Source organism: Fistularia commersonii, chromosome 22 (assembly GCF_037954325.1).
Source record: "Fistularia commersonii isolate RoL2024-O1a breed Wild chromosome 22, RoL_Fcom_v1.0, whole genome shotgun sequence".
Lineage (NCBI taxonomy): Eukaryota > Metazoa > Chordata > Actinopteri > Syngnathiformes > Fistulariidae > Fistularia > Fistularia commersonii.
In genome coordinates this window covers 3,702,138-3,720,182 of record NC_141305.1, presented here as the reverse complement: position 1 = coordinate 3,720,182, position 18,045 = coordinate 3,702,138, and the positions used below count along the sequence as shown (strand labels likewise).

At 45.8% G+C, this 18,045-nt stretch overlaps 1 protein-coding gene across 4 annotated transcripts in view; it reads right to left on the bottom strand.

Annotated features, from left to right (window-relative positions):
• The window catches only part of ksr2 (kinase suppressor of ras 2), a 114,753-nt gene that overhangs the window by 52,843 nt on the left and 43,865 nt on the right, over positions 1-18,045 (bottom strand). For all 4 annotated transcript variants that reach the window (XM_086169780.1, XM_086169782.1, XM_086169779.1 and 1 more), the window contains one exon: positions 6,949-7,121. In XM_086169780.1, the coding sequence (XP_086025906.1) occupies positions 6,949-7,121 (173 nt within the window). The remainder of the gene's footprint in view (positions 1-6,948; positions 7,122-18,045) is intronic.

Here is an 18,045-nt window from a genome sequence, read left to right as displayed (position 1 = left end):
GTGTCACCAGCCAATCACAAAAGGGATGCGGGGTCATAAGACCGAGATCAAATCAAAACAGCAACGGCGAAGGAGGGAGAGGGCAAGCGAAGCCAGTTGGACTACGCCATCCTTGTAGGGAAATCGGTTGAAACCAGTCTGTCGGGCATGAACTACGAATACGGTTACTGCTGTGGTTACCGCTGTAACCATGACGACAGTGGTGCAGGGTGTGTGTGTGTGTCCCCGCCGCGCTTTGTATCACAAAGTTAAAGGAGCCGCATGAAACGCGACAGTACCTCTCAAAACGCTGCAAACACAAGGAACGCTTCTACACTCCCACACGAAGAGTCCAAGCACGTGACCGCGAGCGGCTCCAAAAACGGCGTCGCCGCCGTCCCCTCCCCTCCGCGCAACCGGCGCAAAGACGACGGGATGACGCTCGCCGCCGCCGAACTGTTTACAGAGACGCCGATCCAACCGCGGCCCCACCCCGCCTCGGCTCCTCGTCCTCACCCCGATGTAAATTTAGCCGCTATTTGTAGCCATTTTTTGTTTACCAACTCTCACAGGGACCTCCATTTTTGTGCCACGCTCGGTTGCTAGGCGACGCGTGACGCAATTTGCAAATGTGCACGGGTTAGGCGGAGTCAGTGACGCCGCCGAGGGGCGAACGAAGACGCGATTGTGAGCGAGTTGTGCAGAAAAGCTCCAGGAGAACATCGTTGCAGTTTATATCCACGCTAATATACCAACACACACACACACACACACACACACACACACACACCAGTTTGTGCAGCAGGTGTGTTGCTAGAGGCCCAGGGCTGGTAGTGGACCTCGGTGTGGACACACACAAACACACACACATATCACAGGTGGGGTGTTCTGTCCGCTCCAAACCGCCTCGGGCGCTAAGAGGCGAGCTGTCAGCGCACCGCGTCCTTCTTCTGTCCCCACACACACACACACACACACACACACATATATACACGCACGCACACACACACACACACAGACGACAAAAAGCCCAGAACAACTGGAGCAGAAAATAAAACTGAATAGATATTTCATATTCCTCATAAATAAAATATGATCGCTGATTCATTAGGAGTTCCGTTGCGGTGGAAAATGAAGAGGCTGGATTGAAAGCAGGGCTGCGACTCGGGAAGTTTGATTTTTAGGGTTTGCTGGCTGATCATTCCAGGAAACAGGCGGGCGAATGATTAATACCCGGATTTATCACGTTTTTTTTTTTCATTGCCGTGCAAAACGTCGAATTTCTCTCGAGATGTTTCGCAAGAACGATGAGGCTGGCTGTCGTCTCCAATCACGGGAGATTAATTGAAAGAGTTTGTCCGAGTGCGCGTTTAGTCCACGAACACCTCGGATATCGTCGACGGATGTCGTTTTTTTTTTTTTTTCAGAAGCCGACATATTTCCGCACAGTCGACGGGAACATCAAATAACTTGATGTATTTTACATGTGAATTTGCCTGTAGCCATCAAGACCAGATTTTTGAATACTGATGTGATTTCCACAACGGGAAATGCAAATTATCCGGTATCAGCAAAGGCCTCGGCAATGAAACGCCGGGGCTTGTGGAGATTTGATTATTCTGCTATTAAAGTCCTTTGGTTCGCCAAAGGGTCTGGGCAGGACGGTATGCTTGGGCTTCTTACTGCAACAGCGTTAAAAACACAGAAATACTACTACCAAACCCGTTCCTGGACCAGACTGGTTTGCACATCCTCTCATACCGTAAAACCCCTTCCAGTACATTTCCAGTAATAAGTTGGTAGGAACAGCTCACGTCTCAGAAATGTTGGGAGTCGACAATTCTTCTCTTTGGGTGCCTTAATCCTCCCAAACGGCCTAAAAACTGAAACTAGTGTGATGTAATATAGTTAAATCTTAACATGATAGGAGGTCTTGAGTGCCCCAACATGCATCCAGCAGTCACATGGTCAAAATATGATGGGACTTGCGGATAGCACAGAGTGGCTCAGCTCAACAAACTTGTTGACCTTATTAGATTATAATAAGTAATTATGTAATGTAATAATTAGATCATCTCAAAGCCTATTCTATTTTTTCAAGGAGCTTTTGTATCTTTCTCAGGTTTTCTCTTGACTTGGCGAGCCGTAACAGATGAGGAAGCTAACCGACTGATTTGGTTCGATTAAAAAGGGTTTAAAAGAGGAAGAAGGCCGGGATAGATGTGGGCAACAGGTCATGATACATAAACAGGTGAAGTCAGACTGTTAATTTGTCATAAAACAAACACGCACACACCTTAAGTAGGACAAAGGCTAATTACAAACCTTGATGTTATGCAACAGAGGTGCAAGCCAATGACTGTAAAAATCAAAATAGAGAGCCGGAGGTTTGTCTGGAAAACCAGTTTGACTGAAATTCCGAACCTTTCAATCACAGCCAGCGCCAGGGAGCTGCGCCGGTCGCATGTCTTCTTTAATCCCTTTTCAAGCGTTGTTCAACGCCACTGTACTTCTAACATCACCACGGTAGTCATGGCGATACATCCACTAGCGCCCAGTGCGGAGGTCAAACTCTGGGTGCAGAGCTTTTAGATTGCAAAAGAAGCAGCGCGGTGGACGGAGGTGGTCTGCGAGGCCATTGGGCACATGGCCTCTGGCGGTACCGGTATGCTGCATTTGCATCCGCAAACTCCCTGAGAACGTAAAGGAACGGGCAGGAAGTGAACGCAGAGGACGGACAAGGCGTTATCGAGCATTAATGAACCCCATTGCGACCGAGCCATCGCCCCCATGGGGACGGCGGCCCTTGCTGCTTCGCACCAGAAGGCCAATCAATCGGCATTTTGCGATTGCTATCGGCGGTACAACTGTGGCATCTTCCCTTCTGACCCTGAAACAGCCAATCCGCCCGGGCACTGCATGTCATGCCTGCTCCTGCGTGACTCCGGCGGGACCAACACGCCGTCCCATGCGGCGCAACCGGAAGCACAACACACTTTTACATCTTCCATTGGACGGGTATTGAGCGGTCGTAGAGGACTCGCCTCTAATTCAGCCAGGTTGCGTTTCCAATGGGGATCTGGGAAGGTGTTGGTACAAACCAAGGAAGGCCTATCTGACACAAGAAGATGGACACCTCCAGGAGAGACGTACCATTTGTACCATTTGTTCACCGTTTGCTGAAAAATGTTGTTTTTATACAAACGCGATCCCGATACCGGCCAGCCGAGCATTACGTGTCGAAATAACGTCTTCCAAGAGTTCTTTGTGAATTCCACGTTCTTTGGACAGATTGTATGACAAGTCAGCTTTGACCTGGAAGAAACCCGGTCGGATCAGTCACTAATCACTTTAAAACCTTCGCATGTCGGTAAACAGTAAAAATAGCAGACCAGCCATGTCCAGTCCAATGGGCGATGAAGAAAAGTGGGTCGGGTTGTGACGGGCGGAGGAATCGCGCTGGCTCCTCCCCCGAAGCCCTCAGAGAAACAGGCCGATCATCCTGTACTCGGGTTTTTAGAGGCTCTGCCCAGCTGTGACACACACACACACACACACACATGCAGAGTCTAATAGCGCTCACTACTTCAGGCGTCCAGGGAGTTAAACATTAAACTTGCTAACCGTCTAAATCGGGGCGCTAGCACAGATATTAGCTCTCCGGGTAACAAACTAAAATCCTCTCCCCGGGTTGTAATTTCAGCTTTGCAGGTGAGTTATTTCCCTATTATCTCAAAAAAATATATATTAATGGCCTAATATCCGGTATTGGGCACGTTACGGAGCAGTGGAAGAGGGTGGATGGATGAAGATGTTGAGGTTCTCTTTAGGGGTGGAGAGGATGGAGAAGACCAGGAATGAGTCCATCAGAGGGGCAGCACATCTTAGATGAGATGGCTTGGACATGGAAAGAGGAGAGGAAGCTAAATATCCAGGTGGAGGGATATAGAGATGAGACACACACACACAAAAAATGTATATATACACATGTACATACAGTGCACACATATATAGATATACACACTGCATATACATGCTGTTATACAAACACACACACACACATACATATACATATATATATATTGTATAGACACAAACACGGGGCCTGATGGGTGATGTGGTATCTTTTAAAAATATTTTTTCATGTGAAATATTTTGTTCTGGATGCTCTATTTAAGTAAATGCATTGTTGCTCCTAAGTACTCTATTTGAAAAAAAAAAAAAAAAAAAAAGTACTGCACAGAAAGGAGTACAGTATACCCTTGTTTTTCGCAGGGGTTACGTTCCAAAAAGAACCCGTGATAGGCAAAATCCGTGAAGTAGAAACCTTTTTTTTACAATTATTATACAATTAAATACTCTATTATACATTGAATAGAAAGAACAAACCATTTTACAGGTTCAATCATTTGTTTCACAAATAAAAGTACTGTGCTTTAGAAACGTTTTTTTCGACAAATAACTTCTGTACTGTACTGTCAAATAATAATTTTAATCATCTATGTGAACAGAAGGCTTCAAATTGCGGAGATTAGCACCGCCCACCGCGACCCAAGTCATTGGTTTAAACGGGAGAAAATTAAAAATGATTATGAAAAAAATTGCGGACAGTTGCAACCCATTCTGCATCCTTATTAAAACTTACCGCTGCTGTCGTCCTTATGTTTTTTTCTTCCTTCTTTATGGAACGAACGGAAGATTCATGACCTTTTGGGCCCTGCAAGGTGCTTTTGTCGGTCCAGAGCGTTTTGTCAACATTATGGGTTTTAGAGAAACTCGGGGTTACGTTCCAAAAAGAACTCTTGATAGGCAAAATCCGTGAAGTAGAAACCTTTATTTTTTTTACAATTATTATACAATTAAATACTCTATTATACATTGCTGCAATCGTCCTTATGTTTTTTTCTTCCGTCTTTCTGGAACAAACGGAAGATTCATGAATTCCGTTAGCATGTCCCTTAGCATGTCCAGAAGTTTAACTTTATCTGCGATAGATAGCATCTTCCGCTGCCTTTTGGGCCCTTTTGTCGCTCCAGAGCGTTTTGTCAACATTATGGGTTTTAGAGAAACTCGAAATTGCAAGAGAATTTGCATGTACGTATTGTAAATTTGCCAAGCTGTTTTACGTACGTGTACATATTAAACTGCAACGTTATTGACGCGCGGGTAGAGAAGAAGAAGCGGAGTGACTTTTTAGCCAATCAGAATGCAGAACATAATGCACGATGCAAATACGTAAAGTAGCGAAATCATGAAAAGTAAACGGCGTTATTGCGAGGGATCACTGTACTTCCATACTGTTTTTACACACACACACACACACACACACACACACACACACACGCCCGGAATGTGAGACGGGCATTGGACACACATGAGCCGGAATGGCGCTTTGTATCTTCGGCATCTGCATTTTTCTTCGCCCCTCCGAGTCATGCACGCATATGCGTCCGTGATTATTCCGCATCACGCCTCTGTAAACAAATAAGCGTCGCTGTGCCCCATCACACCTTTTGGCGTGGGAATGCGTCCGCCCTCCTTCGCCCTTCGCCCCGGGCGACCGACATCCATCACTCCTTTCCTGGCAGGACCGCCGTTGTTTTCTATTCCGCCGTCTCTTCCGCCTAATGCCTTCCGCGCTATTCCCATAATGCGCAAGCCAATGAGGTTGCCAATGTGCAGCAACACACCACCTCCGGTCATTATGGGATGTCCTGATTGTTCATTTGTTACATTTTCCAACAGAGCAACGTTTAAGTCTGGTTCTATCAGGGGGAATTAGAATGACGGGCGTGTTTTTTTTCGGCTCCTGTTTGGTTTAGTTTATTTGTATTGGCGAGAAGTGTCGTCCGGGCCGTCTGAGCGGAGGCGCCAAGCGTGACGCTACCCATCGGACAACATGTCGATTGCTTTTTTTGTTTTTTTTGGCCACGGTTGAGCGACTGACACGCACCAGGGTAAGACTGCCGGCTCCATAACAAAGAAAAAATATATCAGATTGCATTTTCGACAGGAAAGACGAGCTAAATTGAGTATAAAACTAAGAGCCGAGCCAGATTTTGTCGTCCGGGAGCTCCGTTTTATCCCGAGTCGTTTGCACCACCAATCCATCCATCTTATGTCAGCGTGTCAGCAGCGGGAACAGGGAGGCCCAGACTCCATTCTTGGTTCAACTCTCCCAGGCCAGCGTACAGGGCCTCGTCCCCACGGGACGTCCCAGGACCTCCTCACCAGAGGAGGCCTTCCCGACCAGAAGCCTCCAGCAACCTCATCCGTCTCCTCTGGATGCTCCCGAACCGTCTTTCGATCACAGCTCAGAACGCCGTCGTTTCTCATTATATAAAATCAGCACATTTCTCGTTTCGGTTGAAGGTACCAGTCATGCAGGCCTTGCGGAGATCACTATCACGATGACACGGTAACACCCATTAGCTTGACCGTGGCCTGACACAGGTCAGGTATGTTTTTGTTTTTTTCCGCTTTCACGATCATGACACATATTTGCTATGCAGTGTGTGTGTGTGTGTGTGTGTACGTCTCTGTCAAAAAAAAAAAAAAAAACTCACTAACCCAAGCTTACTGATCTGTGTATTTCCTGTGCATCTTGTATTTGCAAGCCTTATTTGCTGTCCCTATGTCCTCTATTGTAAGTCGCTTTGGATAAAAGTGTCTGCCAAATGTAATGTAATGTAATGTAAATTTTGATTCAGGTTACGCCCATCCTTCCCCCTCTCGCCGTCGCACCACAAACCCGAACCTCCCTCTCCGGAGGCCGATGGTTTCCCCCGTGATGCGTCCGTCCAACCGGAGAGAAGACGGGAGGAGGTAAACCCTGAGCGCTAAATAAAGAACGCTCGCCTCATAAGAGAATATGAAAGCGGTCATCCGATGCATTAAATATCAAAAATCATAAAAGCGCAGGATGTGAGGTGGTTTTAAAATAAAAAGGAAGACGTAGGGGCGACTTACTTGCAGAGGGTGTTTCAGCGTGGACTGGCGGCGTGGAGGGGATGAAAGAGGGGAAGAAGAAGGAGCGCAGGGAGCGTTCGGTGTGGAGGGGCGAGCGCTGCGTGGGCAGATTCTCGCAACTGCCCACGCTGCTGTGGATCTTAAGGTTCAAGGGCTTGGTCTTCTTCTTGGCTCTGAGGGAACACAAACGTATGCAGAAGGAAGGGGGGGAAAGAAATAAGATCAACCTTTTGAACTAGAAATACGACTGGCATGCCCGTTGGTACCGTCATGTGATTCTTCCTTGAGTCAGCGTGCAGCCACATTGAAAAAAAAAAATGGCTCGGCTACTTCCTGCAAGCGGAGCAGGAAAAACTTGACGGATTCCAGGATTAAAACAAAAATATGAAAACAAGGCATGTTTTCATCGTGATGGAAAAACTATTTTGGAATTGTCCCATCGCACGCAGTAGAGATTTTATGTCAGATACGACAGAATGGCATGTATAATGCCCATATTTAACTTATAGGCATAAGTAAATTGGCAAAAAATAAGCAAATAGGCAATAAATGAAGTTGCGACTCAACCGGTTTCGCCCCATAAATCATGAGCTCTTCCTCCATGGAACCGTCATCTGACCCCTTTGTTGAAGAAAAGCCTAGAAACAATTTCATGTTGATAAAGGTGAGTTTTAGCGCTAGGCTAGCTGCGAATATGCTAACTTCTGAGCGGCATCTCATGATGCACCTCTCTCATTCGTCCCATCCCATCTGCACCACACTTTCAGGTTCTACTGCAGCGTCTCGCCAGGCGTTCCCTCTTGTAATTTCTTTTATGAGCATTTAAGCCATTATTGTATCATCCCAGCTATTCGCATGTAACTGTTAGCGGTACTGTTATTATTAGTGGCACTATCAACGCCAGAACCAGGAAACTAGCTGTCGAGGTGACAGGACGATATAATTGTCGCCCCTCCATCACGCCGTCCTTTTGCTGAACCGTATTTGATTAAAAAAGAAAAAAAAAAAAAAACGAAATCCTACATCTCCATCCCCTCCGCTGTGTGGGGCGGGTTTGCGGAGGCGGGAGAGGATCCCCGGGTTGGGTTCCGTAAGCGGGGGCCGTCGGCTTCAGGGTTTTCATCAAAAGCACCGATTAGCATTTTTTTTCTCATTGCCTGGATTGGAACTTTTCAAGCAGGTGCTGAAAAGCTGCGTTGTCCTTTGAACCGGTGGAACACTGAACGCCGGCGTGCATCCCACCTCCGTGCAAATCACCCGCTTTGCGTCAGAAGGAGCGCTTTAAGTGACTTAATTGCCAGGATCTTCCTCCCAGAATAAATAATCAGTACTTTTTTTCGCCCCCCACTCCGGTTTTCATTCAGACATTTCTTCTTTCATCACCTCCATTCCCTGTTTATTTTTCAAACCCCGACCTGTATCCTGTTAAGAGCTTCCGTGGAATCGTTGAAACGGAGCCGAAACCTTACCGAAAGTGAAAGTGAAAGCGAGACCGCGTTCACGCGAAGCCTCGACGGTTCAACGCTCATGAAAAATATTTTTAAAAATCCCTATAATCTGAAAATGATTATTATCCCGGAACACGCTGCAGACGAGGAGCTCAAAATACCCACAGTCGCTTAGCATAGCGCATCTGCGGTGAACCGTCGCCTACTTTAATCTACAGCGTGAGAAACGCTGTATTTTATTTTGACTGACAGCTTCTTGAATTGAGTTTGAAGGTGGCCGCTCAAAATTAATTAAGCGTTAATTTCGAAAAAAGTGCCGGCTGGGCTTTTGGAGGTCAGTTACCCTGGGAAACGGTCGCCGAGGGGGATGTCTTCATTGATTTGATAGATATATACTATATATGCGTATTTATTACATCTTTAATAATAACCTCCTCTGTAATAGTCATGAAATCCTAGTGGGAGGGTGTCCTTGCCTCCTACAATAATAATATTAAAGATAATGAATGAATTATCGTTATCTAGCATATCTTTGCGTCATTAGGTGAGAGGTGGAGTTCATACAAACATTCCCGTCAGTGGCCCGCTCATTCCCACAGGCCTCCGATGCATGTTTTTAGATTGTGGAGGAAACCTGAGAAAACCGTAGGAACCCCCGAGTGGACACGTGGAGAACATGGAGACTCCACGCAGAAAGCAAGGGACCTTCTTGCTCTGGTGCCCTTCTAGGATTCATGCAAATAACATTCGATTCATTAAAAACATGCCGTAAACATAACTTTAGGAAGAGGCTCGTTTAAACACACACACACACACACACACACACAACACGCAAGCGAGAAAGAGCGCCGAGTCGCTCGCCGTACACGTGTACGCATTCACCCGCCCGCGCACTGGAGGAGACACCAATTACGGCGACACCTTCAAGTGAAAAGTCCGTTTGATCGAGGACGAGCGGGAGCGTCGGGATCCTTCAGACGCCATTAGACCAGGACAACACACACACACACACACACACACACACACACAAGCGCACGCTAACACATACAGGTTGTGTGCTTTCTCCTTAATTAGCTGACAGTGACTCGCTATCGTCGCGCAGTTGCTCTGATACAGTGAAAAACATCGGATCCTTGTCTGATGAGCACCTGTGTCCGTCTCACCGGAGCCCAAACTCCACGGCGGTTCTTCTGGAACGGGCAGCGAGCTTCGCCGAGACCCTCCGTGCAAATGGAGGAGCGGAGCAATATCCCCGCCAGACGCTTCTCGCTGCAGATATAATGAGCTCGGTGTTGGGGAGCGGAGGGCGGAGGCGGGCAGAATAGTGATTACGGCAGAGAATTACCGCGAGGCCTTTAGCCGGTTCAGTCCGGGTTCGATTTCTTTCAGGAATCGTCGATGTGCGCAATCGGCAGAGCTGTCGGATCGGCCGAAGCGCTTTTTAATTTTGCCGTTGACTGAAACAAACAGGTTCTCTACACAAGGAAAACGCCGGTCGGCCCTTGCCGTCAGTGCGAGGCTAATGATGTTAGCGGTACTTTTTCCAAGAAGTTATGCAAAATAACCTTTTATTTTGATCGTGCAAACTGGATGAGCAGATTTTTCCAGACCGCTGGATTTTAGGGTGTGGCCGCAGCAACACGCCACAGCAGGGATGGGCTGTGAATCATCCGTACTTTTTTTTTTTCAGCATTTTCCAGGAAAGTTAAAAAAAAATAAAAATCTCACCCACTTCCTGTTAATTGTAATAATTTATCTGTATATATGTTCATAACTGTGCAATATTTCATAGCAGCTATATGTACAACAATTTTTCATACTCTTGTGCACTCCTTATCTTTTACTTGTTACTTAAGACGATTTATAGTTTTCACTTGTTACTAAAGACACTTTATAGTTTATTTGTATTTCTTATTCTCCCCTTTTTTTTTTACTGTTTATACTATTTTCTACGATTATTTATTATTGTTATATTTTCCTTGTAACTCTGGCGTAACAATTTCTTATTCTTTTGTGCACAGCGTGAGCACCTTGACCAACGCCTCTTTCTTGCAGTAACTCCAGAACTTCTGTAGTACTAAAAAAAATTACATTATGTCTAATTCTCACCAAAAACTGTTGAATATCATCTGACCTTTTACGTCTGTATGTTGGATTTACATATTAGTACATTTTAGCTGTATGTAGCATATAACAGTCATGTTTGTTATACAGCTGGACTTATGGGTTAGTCCTGAGGCAGCTGTAAATATATTTATGTATTTGACCTCCATACATGGAGTTAGTAAGGTTACAAAAACATTTGCTGAGAAATACCGTGTGCTGCTATTTATAGGCATTAAATGATATCATGGAAGACAAAATTACCCAGTTCGTTGTTGTGAAATCTTGGGATTTCTAAGCTATGACCTAAACAACAATGAGCTCATATGGAGTGTTTATCAGTCATTCAATTTCACTGCCGCTGCTGTCATACAAACTATCACTCTCTCATTCACACACCACAACAAACCTACCTGGAAATATCCCCCCTCTCATTCACACACCGTCAAGTATTTCATAACCCTATGCAGCTGTAGTTCAGATGTATTTAGATACTATTTAATATCCATTTCATCGCATAACTTACGGTTTAATTTCTACTTGTGTGCTACATTTAATGCACATATCCTCAACCTCTAAATCACTTTTAAATTGTTGACAGAACATAGAATTTATTTATTATATCACCACCTGCTGTTCTTTTGCACATTTCATTGCCCTGTACTTGTACTTGTGTAATGACAATACAGTTGAATTGAATCTAAATCCATTTTAGGGCCTATAAACATTCATCCTCTCATTCACAGGACTAGATATTTACCTTTTTGGACTGTGGGAGGAACCTGGAGAACCTGGAGGAACCCCAACAGACACGAGGAGAACGTGGAGACTCAAATCACTCATAATGTCACCGTCCGAAAAAATTCACATCACTCTGACCAAAGAGGGGTCGGTCTTTTTCTAGCCAATCACAAACACCGACTGCTGAAATACGCATTTGTTTCACCAAACTAGCTTGCAACAAGAAGATGATCACAGAAACCAGAGAAGGTCCAGATACCGACTCTGGAAGTCACCGCCGTTGCTCAAGGAACCAGGTCACCTCCTAATGAACGCCAGTGGATGACCAACCTGTGTGTGATATACAACTAAATGTAATAGCGCCTGCGTGCATAGGTGTGTGTGTGTGTGTGTGTGAACGAAAAAAAAAATCTCTTGTTATCGTGTCTTAACTGTCACCACGGGGATACGGGTGGGAGTCGGCGCGCTGTCACAGGCCAGCGGCGCTCTCGGCGGCGATTTCACATGTGTTTGTGTGTGTGGGAGCAACACTAGCAACACACATGAAGAGGAAAAAGAGTCTTTGTGGAGGGAGAGAAAATGAACGACAAGAAGATTTTTCTCATTTTGGGGCCGGCGGATGAGGACAAAGGAGTGACGAGTTGACAAGAAGGCAAACGGTGGTCTTTCAGGGGCATCTCGCATCAGCCCGTCGGCCGAAATGTCTCTCTCATCCCGAAACAGGCGGTAAAAAAAAATAAAAAAAATAAAGTGTTTGTTAATTTTGTTCCGCTGCATGTTTATTGGCCCGTTTCAATCTTGTGTAAAAAAACAAACAAACAGCTATTTCATTTAAACACTCGGCAGCACCCAATTACATTATTTCCACTTTAACTCCAGCCATCAGCCCAAAGCCGCACTTTGCGTTTAGCTGCAATTAGCGTGGTTAGCATTCCAGCGCGGCTAATTAAAAACGAGGATAAGGGTAGCTGCTAATCATCCGGATTGCGGGCGCATTAACGCGACTCAAGAGGAGGAGCAAACATCGCGGTGATTTGTTCAAAACAGCAGACGGCTTGGAGCGGCGACGCGTGTCTGTAAAACACTCGGCGAAAACACAATCAGATTCTTTTAACCAAACGGACGTTTCTCGAGGGGACGCACCTGGCGGGCTTCGGAGGAGACGGGAGAGAAACAGTCGGCGTTGCAATGCTACCTGACTCGCCTTGGTAATCGGATACATCGACGACAAACAGTAATTAAACGTCACGTCCTTCTTTGCAATACGATACTGTTCAAAACTGTCACCTGATATTTGTTTATAAAAGTCTGCCACTGTAAACAGCAATTAAACGTCACATCCTTCTTTGCAATACGATACTGTTCAAAACTGTCACCTGATATTTGTTTATAAAAGTCTGCCGCTGTCAGAAAACCTGTCCGATATTGAGGTTAGGCTTCTGCGGTCTCGATTCCTGACTTGTGCATACGGGTTTATTTCCTCCCCTTCTCGGTCTTGCAGGCGTTTCCCGACAGCGTCACCGGTTTGCTTTGCTGTATTTCACTCAAAAAGGCTTGTTAAAAAGCTGTCCTTCATCACCTTATCCATCTTGGGTTCACTCTATCTGTTCTCAGTTCTACTACCTCAGTGGTGGAACAAACTTCCAGAAGCAACAAGACTAGCATCATCTCTCTCAACCTTCAAGAAACAGGTAAAAACGTTTCTCTTTCAGGATTTTTTACTGCGCTGATGCCCCAGATCAGGTTGGCAGCAAGTTAGGCTATGCAGTGTGTGTGTGTACGTTTGTGTGTCTCTGTCAAAAAAAAAAAAAAAAAAAACCCTCACTAACCCAAGCTTACTGTTCTGTACATTTCTTGTGCATCGTGTATTTGCAAGTGTATTTGCTGTCCCTACGTACTCTATTGTAAGTCGCTTTGGATAAAAGCGTCTGCCAAATGCAATGTAATGTAATGTAATGTAATGTAATCTGTGCCTATGTGTGTGTGTGTGTGTGTGTGTGTTTGTGAGATCGTGTCTTACTTTTTGTGATGAGCCACCTTCTGCTTGCCTTCTTTGTTTTGTTTTGTTTTGTTATTTGGAGGGGGGGGCTGCTCACCTGTTTGTTGTTTATTAATAACCGCTTCCCCATCTCCGGTCCAATCAGTTCCCTGCCTGCTCTAATGGCGCGCACCTGTTTTCCTCGTGCGAACTTTGCCTTTTACTTTTACTCAACCTGAACCGGTCTGTCACAGGGCCGCATATAGACAAACCACTCACGCCGTCATTCCCATTTATTATTCTGTAGGGATTATTCACTCTCTCATTCACACAACTGGATAATTTGGAGTCTCGTTCCCTGTTGCTGTGGCAAACTCTTCCGTCTCCCACCAGTTATGTTGACATTAATCAAATTGAGTTGAGTCGAAACTGTTGCCTGCATGAAATTACGTCGGATTATGTCCAAAAGATACGGGTTTTCGCTCAGTTCAAATGATTTCCGCAAACTTTCCAGAAAAAAAAGCCTGTCCGTTTCAGATCTGAACTAGAAGACGGTTACCGTTTTTTCACAACTATAAGGTGCACATAAAAGTCTTAGATTTTCTTCAAAATGTGCAGTGCGCCCTGTGTGTGCTGTTGTTGCAAGGCGGACGTACTAGAGAACACCATGAGAACGTTACAGGGGGAAGTGTGGTTGTCTGTGTATAAAAGAACGGGTATGTGTGTTATGCAGAACATGGTTGTTTTAACAACCCTGAAAACATCAACGACAAGCACATCCAGCCCAGACAGATCACTAACATGGACGAGGTGCCGCTCACTTTCGACATCCCGGTGAGTCACACTGTGCAGAAGAAGGGGACCAGCATGGTAGCCATACGCACAATGGGGTACGAAAAGTCTTCTTGGAGACCACAGTTTCACTAAGAGCAGCGCCGGGCGAGTTATGCCACAATTTACGAATGGATCGTAGATGCTCGGGCTAACGTGTCCGCTAGCACTGTTGTTCCAGCTTTCCGCAAAAGCCGGCATCAATTCCGAGGAGCCGCTCGGCACGGAAAGTGACTCTGACAGTGAAGAAAGTTCGATGGAGATTTCCAACTGTTCAAATCAGAAACACAGGATGAGGACTTCAATTGGTTTGATTGATGACGATTACCGGTAAAAAAATGTGAATACTGAACTCAGTTTAGCTCCCACTCTGTTTTTAAATCCGCACACTTGTATGCTTGTGTGTGTGTTGTTGTTGTTGTAAGGCGGACGTAGTAGAGGACGCCATGAGAACGTTAAAGGGGGAAGTGCGTGTGTGGATTGTATGCAAAACCCGCGCCCTATAATCAGGTGCGCCTTATATTCGTGAAAATACGGTATTGTAAATGATGCACAGTTGTAGTGCTTTAACGGTTTTAGTCACTGTGTGATTTTTTTTTTCAATCAGGGAACAAGTTTCCTGCTTGACCTCCAGTCTGACCTGCAACCCGGCTGTAAGTCAGACTTGTTTTCCATGCTGGCCTTGCCTGCGTCTGAGACCCGGCTTCTCCGATGCCGTCCGGAAAATGGGAAGGTGGAGAGTTGGGGGACTCTTTGGCCTCAAACCCGCACGATGAAAAACGAACCCCTCCCTTGGCGAGAGTGTATTTAGGAAACAGAGGGGGTGTCGTCGTCATGGAGACGGATTCGAGCATCTCTGCTTGACAGCCGCACAGGGTCAAGTTGTGCAGATTGCAAGCGGGGGGGGGGGGGTTTTGCGCGACCTCCGATCGACGGCTCGGTGACTCAGAGGGGGGTCGGCGGCGACGGGGTCTTACTCGTACGCGATCCGCCGATCGGATTGTTGGATTTGAGGAGCCGCGCGGAAAAAAAAAAACAAAAAAAAAAAAACGCTCATTGTGCTCCTGCTTGACGCGGGGCTCGTTTGCGTCGCATTGTTTCGCCGATGAAAGGAAAATAAAGAGGCTTTCAGTCTCCGAGTCGTATTACGACAGGTGGTCCGGGGGGAACGACTGCAGCCAATTGTTAGCTTGTTTTCTGCACAAAAAGGGCAACGCATGTTTAGCTTTTTATACAAAATTAACACCGAGTGCTTTAAGACTAAATTGCCTGCGCCTTTTGAGCCCCGGAGGATTTGTTTTAATGAGGACAAAGACGGGGCCGACTCCTCCGGTAAAACCGCTTTTCCCCCTTATTTAACCCCCTTTTCTTTTAGATCACATTTTCGGAGGCGCTGACCCGTCGCTCCGCAAAGCGAGCCGCCGGGACGAGTCCACCTGACGAGACGATCTCACCTCGCGGGAACCGCCGTTTGCCTTACGAATGATTTGATCCATCCGCGCATTTGAGATTACGGTCGAATTAAGCGAAGAGACCAAATTCGTTTTTTAAACGTGGAGCGAACCCAAGATTATTAGAGACTCCGCAGCTACATATTATCATAATTACCTTTCTCTTTACGGGCACAGATAAAGTCCAGCCTCACATATATGTTGCTATCTATATTCACTCACTATAAACTGCTGAGATTGGGCGAGAGGCGGGTTTCACCCAATCATGTACAGGACTGTCACAGAAAATTAGAATATTTTGATAAAGTTCTTTATCTTGTGTAATGCAATTACAAAAACAAAAATGTCATACATTCTGGATTCCTTACAAATCAACTGAAATATTGCAAGCCTTTTGTTATTGTAATATTGCTGATTATGGCTTACATCTTAAGAAAACTCAAAAAATCCTATCTCAAAATATTAGAATATCATGAAAAAGCAATTTTGTTTTTTTAATTGCATTACAGAAGATAAATAACTTCATCACAATATTTTAATTTTCGGAGACGGTCCTGTATAGAGGAAAACAACCATGCATTTGCATCTAGAGACGAACACCCATTCACCTGTTATTTAGAGATCACGCTATATAGACATACAAAAATTCATTCATTCAAATGGATAATTTAGCATCACCAACAAACCTACTGCATGATTTGAGGCTGTGCGAGGAACCCCAGAGAACCCGAAATTTAAATCTAATCTAAAAAGATGATTTATATGAAGTGTCCTATGTGCCGTTGTTAAAAGCCAAAGCAAGAACACGCAGACATTTGTACGCGGAGTGAGGTACGTGAAGTATTAGCCATGCAGAAAGAGATTAAAAATAGATATTAAGGAGAATGATGAGAGGCGAGAAGGATGGAAGCTTGTTTATGGGTTTGATTTAAAGCGAGCGGATGACATATCTTCTCTGGCAGGAAGATCTACGGCTTTTTTGGAAATTATACAAACCTGCCACCGTTCTCTTCAATAACCAAAGAAAAGATGAATAAGAAAACGTCCGCGCGTATTCTACTGCTGTCTAATCGTTTTACTGGCAGTACATTTACTTAACGATAAAAAAATAAATAAATAAACGAGGGCTCCTACATGAGGATCCGCAGTTTCGGGATAATAAGGATCAACCCGCGTGAACCCGTACGTGAAACGCGCTTTCGCGTTTTATAACACAATGCCGTCTTTTTTTAATCGCGTTCTTGTTTTTCTGGCGCTTGTAGATCCAGATGTAAAAGGTCATGTGTGTGTGTGTGTGTGTGTGTGTGTGTGTGTGGTTGCCCGTGTCACGCATCGAATCCGAATTTATTCTCTCAATTCACTTGAAATGAAACCATCGCTCAACCTTTAACTCCCTAATCGGTGAGCAGCGCCGGACGCAAGAACAGCGAATTGCAGGCGGAGGCGGGGCGGAGAAGCGGCGGGCGCTCGGAGAAGGAATCGGGGTCGTCGACAATATGGAACCTGTCGCAGATGTTATCTGTCCGCCTTAAACATCAGAGAGGAGGCGGCGGGACGAGAGAAAGGAGAGGCCCCCCCCCCGATGACGAATGGAGGCAATAACTCCCTTTATGGCGGCCATCGAGCCACAAAGTAACACGCCACGGTTGCACGAACCGTGTAGAGGCTTGTTTTTTTTCCCCCCGTTTCCGCGACCCGGAACGCCACGACCGGCACGCGGCGTCTTAATGATGGCATCAGAAACTGATTTAATTGAATGGGGGGGAAGTAACGAGATTGGAAAAAACAAAAAAAAAAACAAAAGGGTAAACACAACCTTCCCTTCTTTTTCATTATCTTGGAAAAGATTATACGGATAACTTTTAATCACACTCTCAAATCCTGTTATTCATCCCTCCCATCGGAGGCAGACTCGCTCGTCAGCCTAATAAATCCATCCTGCGCCGGCAACAGTGGCATTCGGGCAAACCGCCCCTCCTAAACACTCATATAAATTCAAAATCATGACTCCAATTTTCAGAGCTGCCGGCAGAGGCCGGGATGAAGCGCTCATTATGAGCGACGGCAGCATGGATGGATGCAGGGCGGGAGGGAATGGCGGTGTCTGGCTTTTAAGGACCCGGTGTTGACATCCCCTCTCACCTGCCTTGTCATTAATGGAAACAGGGGCCAAAGCCCTGATTAACATGGATGAGCGTCTGTCCTCAGAGAAATCAAGGTGCGCCGCTTGCGTTCGACGCCATCCTCCAGTCCCACCCCTGGCGTTCGCGGCTTGGCGCTCGACACTTCGCCTCGCAGTGGCGAATGGCGCATAATGCGCACGAGCCTGGGTTCAGATGTCCTCGGCCCGCTGGCCAGTTGCAAAGAGACGCCTCCATGTGCCGGTTCATCTTCCTGGGGGTCAAATATGGATGGGAAAAGGTCTCCCCTCATGTCGCGCTTAAGACTAGATTGGATTCATCCATTCACACACCGATGGCTGCAGGGCTGTCATCCAAGGCAATGCAAGTCATGCAGTTGTATGCTAACATTTTCCTTGTGAAGC